At 38.0% G+C, this 14,037-nt stretch overlaps 1 protein-coding gene across 1 annotated transcript in view; it reads right to left on the bottom strand.

The window, feature by feature from the left end:
• LOC139468275 (uncharacterized) overlaps positions 1–14,037 on the bottom strand; it is a 235,319-nt gene that overhangs the window by 158,606 nt on the left and 62,676 nt on the right. The window contains exons 22-24 of the mRNA XM_071250131.1: positions 11,426–11,617; positions 10,892–11,074; positions 7,825–8,064 (exon numbers count right to left, since the gene is read on the bottom strand). Coding sequence (XP_071106232.1) covers positions 7,825–8,064; positions 10,892–11,074; positions 11,426–11,617 — 615 coding nt within the window. The remainder of the gene's footprint in view (positions 1–7,824; positions 8,065–10,891; positions 11,075–11,425; positions 11,618–14,037) is intronic.

Raw genomic sequence — 14,037 nt, 5'->3', positions numbered from 1 at the left:
TGGCAGTATTATTGGAAAATCACACTATCATTTTTTATGCATTTTTTCTACCAGAAACTTGCTTTTGATATATACTTATCATACATCATTGCAAAGAGGATTATGTATACTGTAATATTCTTTGTTGTAATTGTCGCTAACCTTTGTTATTTTTTAATTACAGGTGTTTTCAGGTGATATAAAACTTGAAAACACTGAAAAAATGATAACAAACAATGAATTTGGGCTCAAATTGTATTAAAAATCACAAAAATAAATCACAGATTCAAGGTAAACATAACGCGGAGGTCGTCATATTAAACGCCACTGGTAATCCCAGGTGTTGCAGGTAAATCCTCTTCATGCACATCTGTAAACAAATAAACAAGTTTACAACACTTTGTACTGACTTTGTTTTCTATACTGATGTCACATATTACTTATGATACACTTACATCCTGTTTGGTAAACTTGTTAACACAGGTAAAAAACACAAATATCAGATTTATTTTGTTCTTTTTTTCTGGATTTGAAACAAAAATTAAGTAGTTAAGTAATGAAATAGTTATTTATCACATTACCTGAACATTGAACCACAGCTGCTATAAGAAAGACATCACTGGGAAGATATCAGATTGATCTGAAAGGATGGAAAGATTGTAAAAGGACGGAAAGATCGTAAATTCAAGTTCTACAAATATACAAGCTGTGATAACATATTTACAATACATTGCTATTTACAATTGCATGATAAATTATATTAGTACTTAATTAAATCAATTAATAAATAAAGAATTATTACAGTTACAAAAATTTAAACTAAGATGTAAAACACAAGAAAAATATACATGAATATGGAAATACAATTTTATTCAAATTGAGCAAAATACAAGAACATACGACAAACTGGCCAACCACAATTTGGATTACGATCAGCAAAATAAATTAAAAAAGAAGAAGAAGTGTTACTTCATGCCACTCACCTGTGTTGTTGTTTGGATTGCACATTCACTTGTAGGCTGCATTCTTATTTGTCGACCTGATAATCTGTTCAAACACAGAATCATTGTAAAACACTTGGAAAAAAACAATAGCACGACTCTCTTACCTGTCTCCTCTTCAAAATCCCTCATGTCTCCACCATTGTAGTCCCGCTGCCTGTCCCATTCTTGAAAGTTGTGGGAGGAAGCATCGTCAAAACCCTCAAAATATTCACCAAAATATTCATGAAATTCCCTTTCCCCTTCGCGGAAATAATTTAAATCAAACACATTATTATTCCCAATAAAATTGATATCAGGCATCTGATCGCTATCCGAATCGTAGTAGGCTGCCATTACGCTAGATTTACCGATTCAAGCAAGAAAATATACTTTTCGTGAAAACACATAACCTATCCTCGATTTTCGCGCCAAAAGAACGGGGAAATTCCATGGAATGATGTGTCATTGCGTCCGATTTTGCCGTCAGCTGTGTGAGGGACTTGGACAGTAGCTGCCCGATTTATCGGGCAGCAGTGGCCAAAGTGTTAAAGCGATGAATGGGTCTTTCTCGAGAGATTCGCATAAATACATGTGATTTTCTGGTGGGATAGGAAGAAACGTACCAGCTACAGCTGTGTATATTTGTACTATAGCCAACCTATTGTTTTAGTCATAGTAGCTCCTAGTCTAGACATGCCTAAGCAGTTGCTAAAGTTTGCTATATTTTAGCTAAGCAGTTGCTAATGTTTGCTATGTTTTGCTTTCAATACAAGTTTACAGGGCTTCGTTTCTGCTTACAGTTTTCTGACTTCAACACACTCGAGCTTGGTAGAAATAACATCATTTTCGTGCAGACATTCCTCAAATGAATCTCAGTCTTTGCAATGAAACAGGGCTACCCATTTGGTCTGCTCTCTGAGATCTTTCAGGACAGAGTTGTATTTTTTAGTAAGGACCCAAACGCTATATGCTCCATATGTCATCTGGAGAAAGCTAAATATGAAAGCATATCTTTCTTTTTGGTAAGTTCTTTACTCGCACTGCAGTCGTCTATTATGAAAAGGGATGATTCTCCTTTGTATTTTTTGTGACATACTCGTAAACAGTCTTGTAAACGATCGCCCGGATCAACTTTGTACACCCCGGGATCATTCATTACCCATTCTCTTGAATGTTTTATTAAGTTTATAGTCGGTCACAGAATAATAGTATGGTCGAAAACATTCTGATAATGACTTTGTAAAATATCCAGAATAAAAGCTGTTTTTCCGGTTTGCCCGCAGATGATAGCCCAGTGTGGTTCTTTAGGCAAAAGATTATTAATAGATCGCTTGCACGAATTTTCGATTCTGTATATTAAGTTGCGCATTCATACTCACGTACAAATATGTCTAATTTACAAGCCGTTTTGTCGAGCTTCATTATCTGTATAGTAACACCCTCACTATCATTTTTCATTATTCTCTGCCCACTGCCGTGTAGTTGATCATCATCTGTGGTTCGCATGTCGAGCTGTAGCACATACTTCGTGGTAAGGAATCCAGCCTGTGATACATCCCCGAGATACAGATTTTTTGCGACCACGTTAACTTCTAGGCTTTGTTTTATAGAAGGGAGTTTTTTAATCTCACCCCACTGTTGATATGATCACATGCCTTGACAATATATATGATTAGGCATGCCCTCGATAGTCAATTCTACTTTTGTAATCTTGGGATTGTAGAACACCTCGGTATCTCTTAAAAATGGTTCAGAAGGGTCCTCTAACAACATTGGAATACCCTTCAACGATCTAGCGGGGAGGTTTAGATTGATATTCCACGTCGTATCTCTTTTGTTCCTGGAAATCTCGCATGCGATTGTATAAAATGGCTAAACTTCCGCTTCCATTTGTCTGGCTAATTCAGGATCTGTTATTATATGATACTCCAGTGAGATATTGTCAATGGAATAGCTAGCATCATTGCCACCGGTTTTGATTACTCTGTCGTAGTCATTAAAAGAGAGTTCATATTCTAACCTATCACCTAGGGATGCTTGATGGAAGGGCATGTGACTATCTAGTAATTCAAAGTCGAGCGGAATATAGAACCGGGTTACCTAATGCACCAGCAACTGCCTTATCTTTTACAATGGTAGTATCACCATTTTTAGCACCCACTAGCAGTCTCATTGAATTCCGATTTCTAATACCTTGAGACTTTTAGTTTTCCCGTCCTTTCGTGGTTCTCAAGAGATCCATGTAACAGAAGTATACATCGTCTCAATAATTAAAACCTCATTACCATTAATTTTAATAATGATTTTCTTTACAATTGCACGACCTACGAGGGGTGTTCAATAAGATTTCCCCTGACCCACTTCTGATGGACCTACTTGAATGAAACTTGGCATAGGTATTAGTCTTTCTCCACATAGGAACCACCAAGAGTTACACACTTCTCCCATCGTTTTATGCAACAATGGAGACCTCGCTTGTAAAAGCCCTCATTTTGCGCCTCAAACCAGGACTTGACTTCAAAAATCAGTGTTTCATCATCTGTGAAATGTTTTCCCTTCAAAAATGACTTCATGGTTGGAAAGAGGTGGAAGTCAGATGGTGCAAGGTCAGGACAGTAAGGAGGATGTGAAAGGATTTCATAGCCACAGGACTGCGCTTCTGTCTGGGCAACATGAGAGTTGTGTCCTGGAGCATCAATGGCTGAATGGGGGCGACCAGGAATGGCAGCTGTTTCCACAGATGTCCGACGACACTTGAACTGGCGATGCCAGTGTTTAACAACGTCATATGCTTTCATTTCATCGAAAGTTTCTTTTGGTGTGCGACCTTTCAAATATAAAAACCTAATCACTGCGCGGTATTCTACTGGCTCCATTGTCACACCCTACTCGATCATAACACCTGTAAAAAGGGTAGGATTAATAGTTCGGTGCTGCAAATTCAGACATAACCCATAGATACATGTATCATTACACATGTGAAATTTCAACCAAATATGATAACCCTAAGTGGTTTAGGGGAAATATTTAATGAACACCCCTACTATGTCCTGAACAATCTCCCTGTTTTCATCAACAAAAGACAAACTAATTGTAAATGATAGTCGGGCAGTTCCTGGAACTAACACATCAAGAGTGCCGAGAGTTGGGAAAGCAAACCAGAAGTGTTTGATTCTGATCAATGGTACTCGGGTTTTTAGTTACAGTTACAGATTGTTTTGCCTGTGTTTGTTTGCATTATCAATTTGGTGTTAATATCTGAATTTATGCCTGGTTTTTGTTTATAGGTAGCAACCACAATTTTATTATTATAACCTATCACTTGGCCGATTTTAAGTTCCATATTACTTGGAGATATGTATAGTCCCGCCCCAGAAACGTAGTCTACTTTGGATTGAGCGTACTGTCATACATCTTGATAACACTTTATAGAAGATGGTACGTCAGTTGGTGAAGCAATAGCATCCTCTACATTGTGCACCAAGATTTGCCCATACATAAGTTCTTATTGTTCCATTAACTCTTACAACTCCTTGGTTAGTAAAGCTTTTTTCTGTTTTATCATAAAGAAAATCATTCCAAGCATTTCCGGCATCTTGTGGTTGTTAAACCTTTTGGACGGTGAAAGCAACACCACCCTTAAAATTCATACGATCGTCTCTCCACTCGTTCCTCGAGAGAGCAAAGCTCGGAAGAAGCTGACCTCTTTTCAGTAAATCATCACCGACTTCTTTAACAGAGTGTGTACCAGCGTATGGAATACCTAGACCATGGTTAACTTTATGTAGATGCCAATCTTTACCAGTTGAAACATAAAATTCCTGACAAATACATTTGTATGCTAACCTATTGTACAGAGCATTCCATGCTCGATCCTGCTGTAATGGGGCACTTATTTCTTTAAGTATGCATCTAATCTGATAGTATACGTGAAATGATAAACCAGGCTTATTTAGTTCAAAGCTGGTGGCATAAAGAGATACACAACATCCTGTTGTGGCAGACCATATGGCAAAATTGCATTGGATTGTGGAACCAAACATGCACCATTTTAGTGCTGGTTGCTGCAAACCTGTATTTTTCAAAGATATCAGGAAACTGAACAAAAAACTTAGCACCATAGGCTCTTACTAAAATCGACTGGTTTGTAAGGTAAGTTGCTTCGATACTACTCTTGGTATTAACACCTCCCATATTGAAGTCATAATATAGTATCTTTGTATATATAGTATGTATGTTACACTCCCGGGAATAATAAATGGCAAGTCTATTCAACTGCTTCACACTATTGACAACTCTGCTGGGCAACTTCAAGTTGCTCTCTGCGATATAACATATCCACGGTGGACCAATATAAGTGCTGCGAGAGGTAATAATAAGTTATTACAACATAAAGACCGTCTCACTATATCTGATGGGTATTACAGCATATGCTCACTCAATGATGAAATTTAAAGCCTTTGGGAGCTAGTCTCACACAAAATGAGTTGAATGGGGTGCTGATATTAAGCAGTGGAGAACATTGTATAAAACTTGACAGGGACTTAGCAAATTCACTTGGTTTTATAAGAAGAGAAGTAACATTCGACACAACAGTGCATGGAGTTAAATTACCCAATATAGTTCCCTATAAAGAGTTCTGCATCCATCTTGATCAGATCAGTACAACAGATAATATTCAACTCTAAAGTCCTTCAATTTTACTAAGAGCTATACCAGTCAAAGATGAAAAATACAATAGTGGTAGAACAGAATCTTTCTCAACATTACAATATAACAAATTAAAGCGTGGTATTATTACAGATCTCAATTTCTGTATTAGATGTAAAACATCAACCTGTACATATTGGATATTCGAGTGTGACACTCCATAATATAAATAATGGTTGATTCTTCAGGCCCTGGAACACATAACCTTAGACAATGTAATACAATTGCGCTCTCCGATCTTGGAGACACAGAGGGATTTGATAAACCCAGTACCAATGGCAAGTTATATGCTTTACATTTACAAGATAATGTGTACAAGTGGAAAGAAGTTGTATTCACAGGACCAACACCTAATCTTGAAGATTTAAATGATGTTGACGTTAGTAGACTCCATAAAAACACTTCATACAATCTTACTTGCAATGATGATAATGATGACAATGATGACTATGGTCAAAGCAAAAATGGAGTGGCTATTGAATATTGTCATTGCCCCATCAGATGTGACTACGAGTAAAGGACATTATTTAACTAAGATAATGAATAGTGGGATTGTACTCAGGGGCTTATATCCCCTCAAAACGAAAGAGTGTGTTAGTCTCTCCCCTGCCAGATGAAGCAGGTCATATGTTACTGAGTCGTCCATCATTAAAAGATGTAAGTTTAAATTTGGTTACTGAAATCGATGATATATTAAATAACTTGAATGCTTTTCCTGATCTTTCTACAATTATTATTGAAGTCTTTTTGGGGGATGCGCCAGAAGATGTCCTAGAGATATTACCAGGACTAAGAAATAAATGGCTTAAAAAACATCAAAGTCAACGTTGCAGTATTATTATTTCTCTAAGATTATCGCCCGTTGCAACTCTTGAGGGGTTCAAGTTAATAAAAGTGAAAGCATTTCACTTACTTAGATATTTATGCCATATAATATACATCTAATAAGGCTGATATATAATACTCTCAAATCATTATCAGCCAACCATTTTAACACTCTTACAGCGTTGGAAATTGGCACTAGTTCTGTAGTCCTTGCCAAACTGCCCAACAGTTAAGGTATCATAAGGACTAGTAGAAATTTGCCATTTTTAAGGGTTTTGCTATATGTTATCGTTAAAAGGACTAGTGGACTAAATATGTTAGTTTCTACCCGTCTTATATCATAATATATATTATGGGTTTATATCGACTGCTCGACGAAGCATCTGAAAAGATGGATACTGTTGATGGATTTCGATTACATCAAATAAGTGACATAAAACATCAAATAGAGAAGGAGAGGGTGTTGAGTTTTGGATTATATAAAAAGTATCACAGAGCTGTGAATGCCCTCGACTGAGTTGACACTGCACTTGTAACAGCTAGCATGGGACTTGGTGTAGCTCGTGTTTATTGTCAACTATGATAGGCCGCGCATGGAAATAGCAGCTGGAGTCTTTGGACTTGCAGGAATAGCGATAAAATTTATTTCTCATAAGTTGCAAAAGAAAACATTAAAACATGATAGTATTCGGATACTTGCCGAAGCAAAGTTAAATAGCATTGAGGATCATATTTCAACAGCACTGGCTGATTGTAAGATATCCAAGGAGGAGTTTTGTTTAGTGTTTTCAGAACTCGCCAAATACAACGCAATGGAGCAGGAGATTTGTTCAAATTCCCGTAAGACCAGTCGCATTAGTGCAGATGAGAAAAAAGTTCATAGAACAGGAGAGACAACAAGCCCATCAATTATTCCGTGTCAAAACTAAAGAACTGGTTGGAGACTAAAAATAAATTGTTTCCTGGATACATCGTTGGATCACACATATCAGTGATGTCAAACCAACCAAATATGGTTATCAATTGCTTCTTTCCAATTTCGAAGAAGAGTATACAGTCTGGTCTCCAAGTAAAATGAATGAAGAACTTAGCAAAAATGTTGAATATCACGTTGTTCAAAATAATGGTATGCATATGAGTAAAAATAATAGAGAATATTTTCATTACAATTTAGTTTAGTCTCATGACGATCGATTGAATTGCATCATGGTTTTTGCATACAAAATTACTTCTGTAGTAGCAGTATAGGGGGTAAATCTGGCTCCAGTGGCAAGGGATCACCATTACCTATACTACTGAAGGTTATATAAAAAGAATGGATTAATACCTAATACTTTGACTTTTGTAGTGCAAACTTCCTTGTTGCCATTGAAGTCTTCAGCTGCGAATACAAAGTCTACCTCGGATGCAATGAGTAGCTGATCTGAAGGCCATGTAGGTGTGATGGTCATTGACTTGATGCCAGTATTGTCAGATGGTGTTGGAGGAGTGACAGCATTCGATGCTGTTGTGTATTTCCTGACAGTTTTTTCGGCCACACAGTTGCTGAATGTAGGTTTCTGGGTGTCTGTAAAACAACAAGGTAACATATCTAAAACCTATATACAAGGTATGTCAATAATACTGAGTGAGTGCACTGGTTTTACACCTATATACTCGGTACATACGAGGTCTTAAAGCCAAACATTGTGAGTGATGAGTTGGTTTTACGCCTACTCGGTACATACTAGGTCGTAAAGCCAAGGATAGTGAGTGATGAGTTGGTTTTAAGCCTATATCCTACGTACATACTAGCTAAGCCAATAATTGCGAGTGATGAGTTGAGGTTTACGCCTATATCCTAGCTACATACTACCGTATTTTCTTGTGTATAGTGCACACTTTTTTTTCAGAAAATGAAACTGTGCAGAGGGGGTTGAGCATTATACACGACAACATAAGATTTCAGGTATGTTTCCCTCATGGGTAAACAAATCATCCAATCTGTATACCGGAAATCGAGTGTCAACAAACAGAATAAACTACCGATACATTCGTCTGTACCATTTTTGTATTTATATGAACATTATTAGAATAAATGAACATTGAATACTATTATATGAGTTATTACATATGTATATTTACTTATATTTAAGTAAGCCAAGAATTGTGAATGATGAGTTGAGGTTTACACTGCATCATTCCAGCCATATAACAGTAGAGAAGACCAAGTATGGCCTTCACCCTTTGTGCCCATATGGTGAATCAGACCTGGACCTTACACATGACAAGCCAATGCTTTTATTAATAGACTATACCTACTACCTTTAAACAATTATAGTACATATGTTAATGAGATATTAGATGACCAAAGTGCCAAATAACATTTCTCTTCACATGAAAGTTACAGATGACATGCATAATTTACTCTATCAGTTTCACCAATGTGATTTTACACTGTATCACAGTGAGCTCTAACAAATTATGACGTCATTGTAACATCATAGCGCAATCTAACATTATGATGTCACAGTACAAAGACGCCTAATGTTGTGTGAGGTGTGTATACAACACATACATAAATACATAAATAAGTATTACAGTAGCAGGGAAATGAACAATAATTGTACGAATTAATTCAATTATTCTATATTTAGGGCTCCAAGCCGAAAAGCCTGGAGAGCCCTAATGTAATTGTTTGATTTATTATTATTATTTATTATTATTTATTATTCTGCCGATTTTTGAAAACGGTGACTATCTTTTGACGGAGTTGGTACAAGCAAACCATATGCAGCTTCGAACATGGCCGAAGTCAAACATGGGTTAAGAACTCACTGGGACACGTGCGGTGATGTCTCACAAGCAGTTCATTACATTTGATGGCGTTGGTACAAGCAAACCATATACGGATTCGAACATGGTCGAAGTCAAACATGAGTTAAGAACACACTGGGACACATGTGGTGATGTCTAGCAAGCGGTTCCTTACATTTGACTGTGTTGGTACAGGTAAACCCTTTGAGGATTCAAATATGAATGAGGTCGGAAACAGGTTTAGCACTTTATCTGAGCAATGTCACAGGAACCCGGGGCCTGGACGAACGCAGAACGCTAATCCATTTGACTGGAGCCCAACTGACAAAGAAGTTAAAGCCTGTTAAAGAGTCACCAAGCCGAAAGGCTGAACAGCCCCAGTGTTATTGTTTGATTTTATATTATTATTATTCCGCTGATTTTTGTTCCAGAGCTAGAAAAATAACCAGTGACTCGATTTTGTTCAAATTTTGTATGTGTATGAAAACCGGTGAGTACTAGATTCCGCCAAAATCCCAAAGCCCTAGGCCCAAAGGCTAAGGGCAGATAACTAAAAAACAAGAATTTTTTGAAGATGTATTTGGCCCTATTGCTCGCAACTGCTTGACATCAAGCTGCTTGACATTTTTTGTTCTTTGACTTTGGTCATTGGTCACGTGGTTTGGCAGCCATATCGGATTCAAGGTTTTCAGTGTCTTTTGGGTACCTGTCTTCAAACGCAAAGAAATCAGAGTCCACTGCATGAAATGCTTCCAAACTTTCTGAGAATTGTCTCCATACAGAACACAACAAATCGTAATAGCCGTTTTTGTATATCTTTTTTAGTTGCGGCCATACTGGATTCAAAGTTTTAACAGTGTCTTTTGGGCACCTGTCTTCAAACGCAAACAACTCCGAGTCCACTGTATGAAATGCTTCCAAACTTTCTGAGAATTGTCTCCACACACAACACAACAAATTCTAATAGCCGTTTTTTTTATATCTGTTTTAGTTGCAGTTGTATTGGATTTTGATTTTGATAAAAAAAATTACCGAAATTTTCTTCAACAATCATATCTTGTTTGTTTGTTGACAGAAACTAAGTTTACATGAAGTTAGTGTGACATATGCATCTTGTTTTCTGTTCTTGGGTGCACAGAAAAAGTAACACCACTTGGTGGTTATATTTGATTAATATTTAGGCACCCCTGGAACACGCCAATTTCGTAGCGGCAATGTCCTGCAAACGATGGCTGTGTTTTGACAGAGTTGGTACCAGTACAATAAAATCCTTTGAGGATTTAAACATGTTCGATGTCGGAAATGGGTTTAGAACAGATTTAGCACACGCCAGTTTCGTAGCGGCGATACCCTGCAAGTTGACCCTACATGTGATGGATTTGGTACAAGGAAACCCTTTGAGGATTTGAACATAGACGTTTGTGCACAGTGTAACTTGGAGCCCACCATTGCTGCTTTGCAGCTATATTTATATATATAACTATATTTACATAAATAACTGATATTTTTATAATATTGAGGTTTGTTCTGTTTACAGCTGACTGTCTCATCATGGAAAGCTTGGATCAGTAATATACCAGATAGGTTAAATGACTTACCAACACATGTGGGGACAAGTCGGTCCCAGTTCAAACCACTGTTGAGTATACAGGTGAGGGGTGTGGCACCTTGTAGGGTGTAGCCTGGGCGATTACATGTATAGTTGACCTGATTATTCTCCTCATAAGAAGTTGCATGTTGTGTGCCATCCACAGGTCGACCAGGGTCACTGCAAGTATTACCTAGGGCAAACATTGATAATGAGTGAGTGAGTTTGATATAATGTCACTTAGAAAAGTATTTCAGTTGTATCATGTGTCAACCGAAGTGATGTATGTAAAAATGTAGACAAAGCAAGGATCATGACAAGACCAAGAAATACTGATAAACATGTTGACTTATATACATGGGTATCAAACTAACATACAGTCCAACTCAAAAGTATGTATCATAAGAAAATAAAAAAATAACATAATTGGCAATAGGTATGTTCAATCGAGCCATCATCTGACAACCGAAGTAAAAAGATTAGCCATGAGCTCTGAGTTTTGAGTCATGATAGTATCTATTCATATAATAAATCTGTTACTCACCAAGACACCTGAGAGTGTTCCATCCCCAGTAGCCATTGCTCTTGCACTGAACAGTATCATTATTTAGACTGGATGTTCCCTCTTTTATGTACTGGTTCTTACAGACAAATTGAAACCGTGTGCCGTAGGTTGTTTCGATGCCTGCAGGTATGACAGCTCCAGGGACACCAGTTGGTGTGCCACAGTCAATCACTGGAAGAAATAAATGTACAAAAACATATATAATTCACAAAAATGAGAAAATGATAAAAAAGCTATTTCAGGATAATGAAAATGTGTTGAATTAGACAAATGTAGGTACTTATAATAAAACAGTTTGTAATGTTGGAAGAATTAATTGCTGATTTTTATTTGAGTGGCAGTGTGCTCCTTTGCATCTTTCATTATTTAGCAGTATGTGAGGACAACTTATGTCCCTTTGCCCCAAGTAGTAAAAAGGACCTGTTATAAAAATGAAAGATGCAGTGCCATGTGTGTTAAAACTTTGCGAATACAATGCATATTGAGGTTGTCAAGTGAAACTGTATGTTGTGATAATGTGTGATGTACTCATGCCCCTTTGCAATGTTTTAACGGGCAATTGACAATGGGTCTCAGTAATAAAACCTTAAAACTATAATGAGTGTGTTGCATTAATGGTTAAAGTACTGTAGAGTACAGAAAATCAAGTCCTTGGGTGGATAAGCTTAAATCATGCGAATCAAGAACCGTTACAGCAAAAACAGTATTAACTATTTTATGTGAATATGAAAGCTTATTTCAACTGAATGGTTGTGTTACCAAGAATTGCTGTCAGTTGAACTACCGTAAGTACTTAATCTTCTGTAAACAAACAGGTAAGGTGCATACAGGATAATTTAGGTTGTAAACATGACCCATCTGCTGTTATTTAAATCAAACAATAGTTATCATGTTAATCATTCTAAGAATACTACCTCTATTACATCATTGCCAAATTTGTGTATTTTGGCTACAATTACACTTAATTAAACTTTCAGATTTTCCACAGAAGTCGTCTGGGAAAGGAAGCATTAATAGCAAAATTCGATATAATTATGCCAGTCCATCCGTCTGCTTTCGAGTTACTAGGCATGAGATCTGAAGGTGAGTTCTATTTTGATAAATGCTTTCCATTCACCTGCTCCGTATCTTGCGCCATACTCAAAACATTTGGTACCATCTTGCAATGGTATATGCAATCCTACCTCCCAATGTGCCAGATCATGCATTACCTGGACGACTTCCTAATGGGGGTCACAGCGGGCACAAGTCACGGCTTAGACAACCTCAATTGGTGTGTGCATACACTGGAACAGTTTAGGGTCCCTACTGCCCGAAGAGACCAGCGTTGGGTCTTAGATCGATGAATGAAACACAGCATTGCTCACACCAGGCATAGGAAGAGTTCCTCCTCATCTTCGGCACACACTTTCGACGAGAGAGGAGGGATGGTGAACAATCTATCTGGCTGCCCTGGGATTTGATTCTTGACTTAGGTGATCTCAAGAGCATGTAGCTCGCTTACCCTTGCTACATTGGCCAGAGCCAGAAGAAAAGCGGTCTTCTTGGTGACGTCAGAAAAGAAGTCAATTAAAGTTGCTCAAAGAGAGTAGCATGCAACAACTTCAAAACCAAGTTCAGATCCCATGCCAGGATCTTCCATCCTGAAGGAATGCAGCAACGCTTGGAGTTCTGAGATCTTAGTCATCTTGTGATCTTTTCTATTCACCAACACCAAATTAAGAGCTACGAGATAGGTGGTGATGGTACTCTTCTTGGGGTGATGTTTGCTTCAAAAGAGGAATACAAATTCGACCAAGAATTGGAGGAAAGCAGAGGTGGGATCCTGATGTCTGTTCTTGCAAAAGGTTAGAAGGTCTGTGCACCAACACTTTTACTTTGGCAGTTCTATTTGAGTAACTCTTGGCACCTAAAGATCTTTGTAAATGTACCACAAAGCCACCAAGGCTCGAGAAGAGACAGGAGATGCAGAACCATGTGAAGACACTATCTGAGAAGTAGAGGGTACTATGAGTAGCCACATCAGCATGAGGCGCCTGTGAAGCCGCCGTTGCGTACACGAGACGTCATCAACACAGGTTGCCAAGGTCGCTGAAGGTAATGGAGTGGGCGCCAGAGGGATAGTAGTAGGTGCCGATGGCACCAGAGATGTAATAGGCAAAAGAGGCACCATGGACTGGCGAAACATGGACTGTATCCACAAGTGCATCCAGTGGAGATCCAGTAAGGTCGCCGGCATGAGCTGATGTGGTGCTGGCTGGAAGGACGACTGTTGAGCAAGTAGACAAGGAAGAGACTGAATCCTGGAGGCACTGTAAAAGAACTTAGATATGCTGGCACCCAGCGCTCAAAAAGTAGACATCGGAGATCTCATTGGCACCAGGAGTGCTGAGGAGATGTGAGAGACTTGTTTCCTTTACAATTAATACAATGAGCCAAAAATCTGTAATTTAAGCAAAATTCTCAAAACTCAAAGAAAGTGTATAAGACACACACAAAAGGTATAGGTAATGAACATTAACAAATACCAAGCCATAAAACAAGTGATCAAGATGCAGGACACCGGAGCGTGAACATGTGGAGAAATAAAA

Source organism: Haliotis cracherodii, unplaced genomic scaffold (assembly GCF_022045235.1).
Source record: "Haliotis cracherodii isolate W230 unplaced genomic scaffold, xgHalCrac1.p SCAF_2, whole genome shotgun sequence".
NCBI classification, from domain to species: Eukaryota; Metazoa; Mollusca; class Gastropoda; order Lepetellida; family Haliotidae; genus Haliotis; species Haliotis cracherodii.
This window is presented reverse-complemented; position numbering and strand designations above follow the sequence as displayed.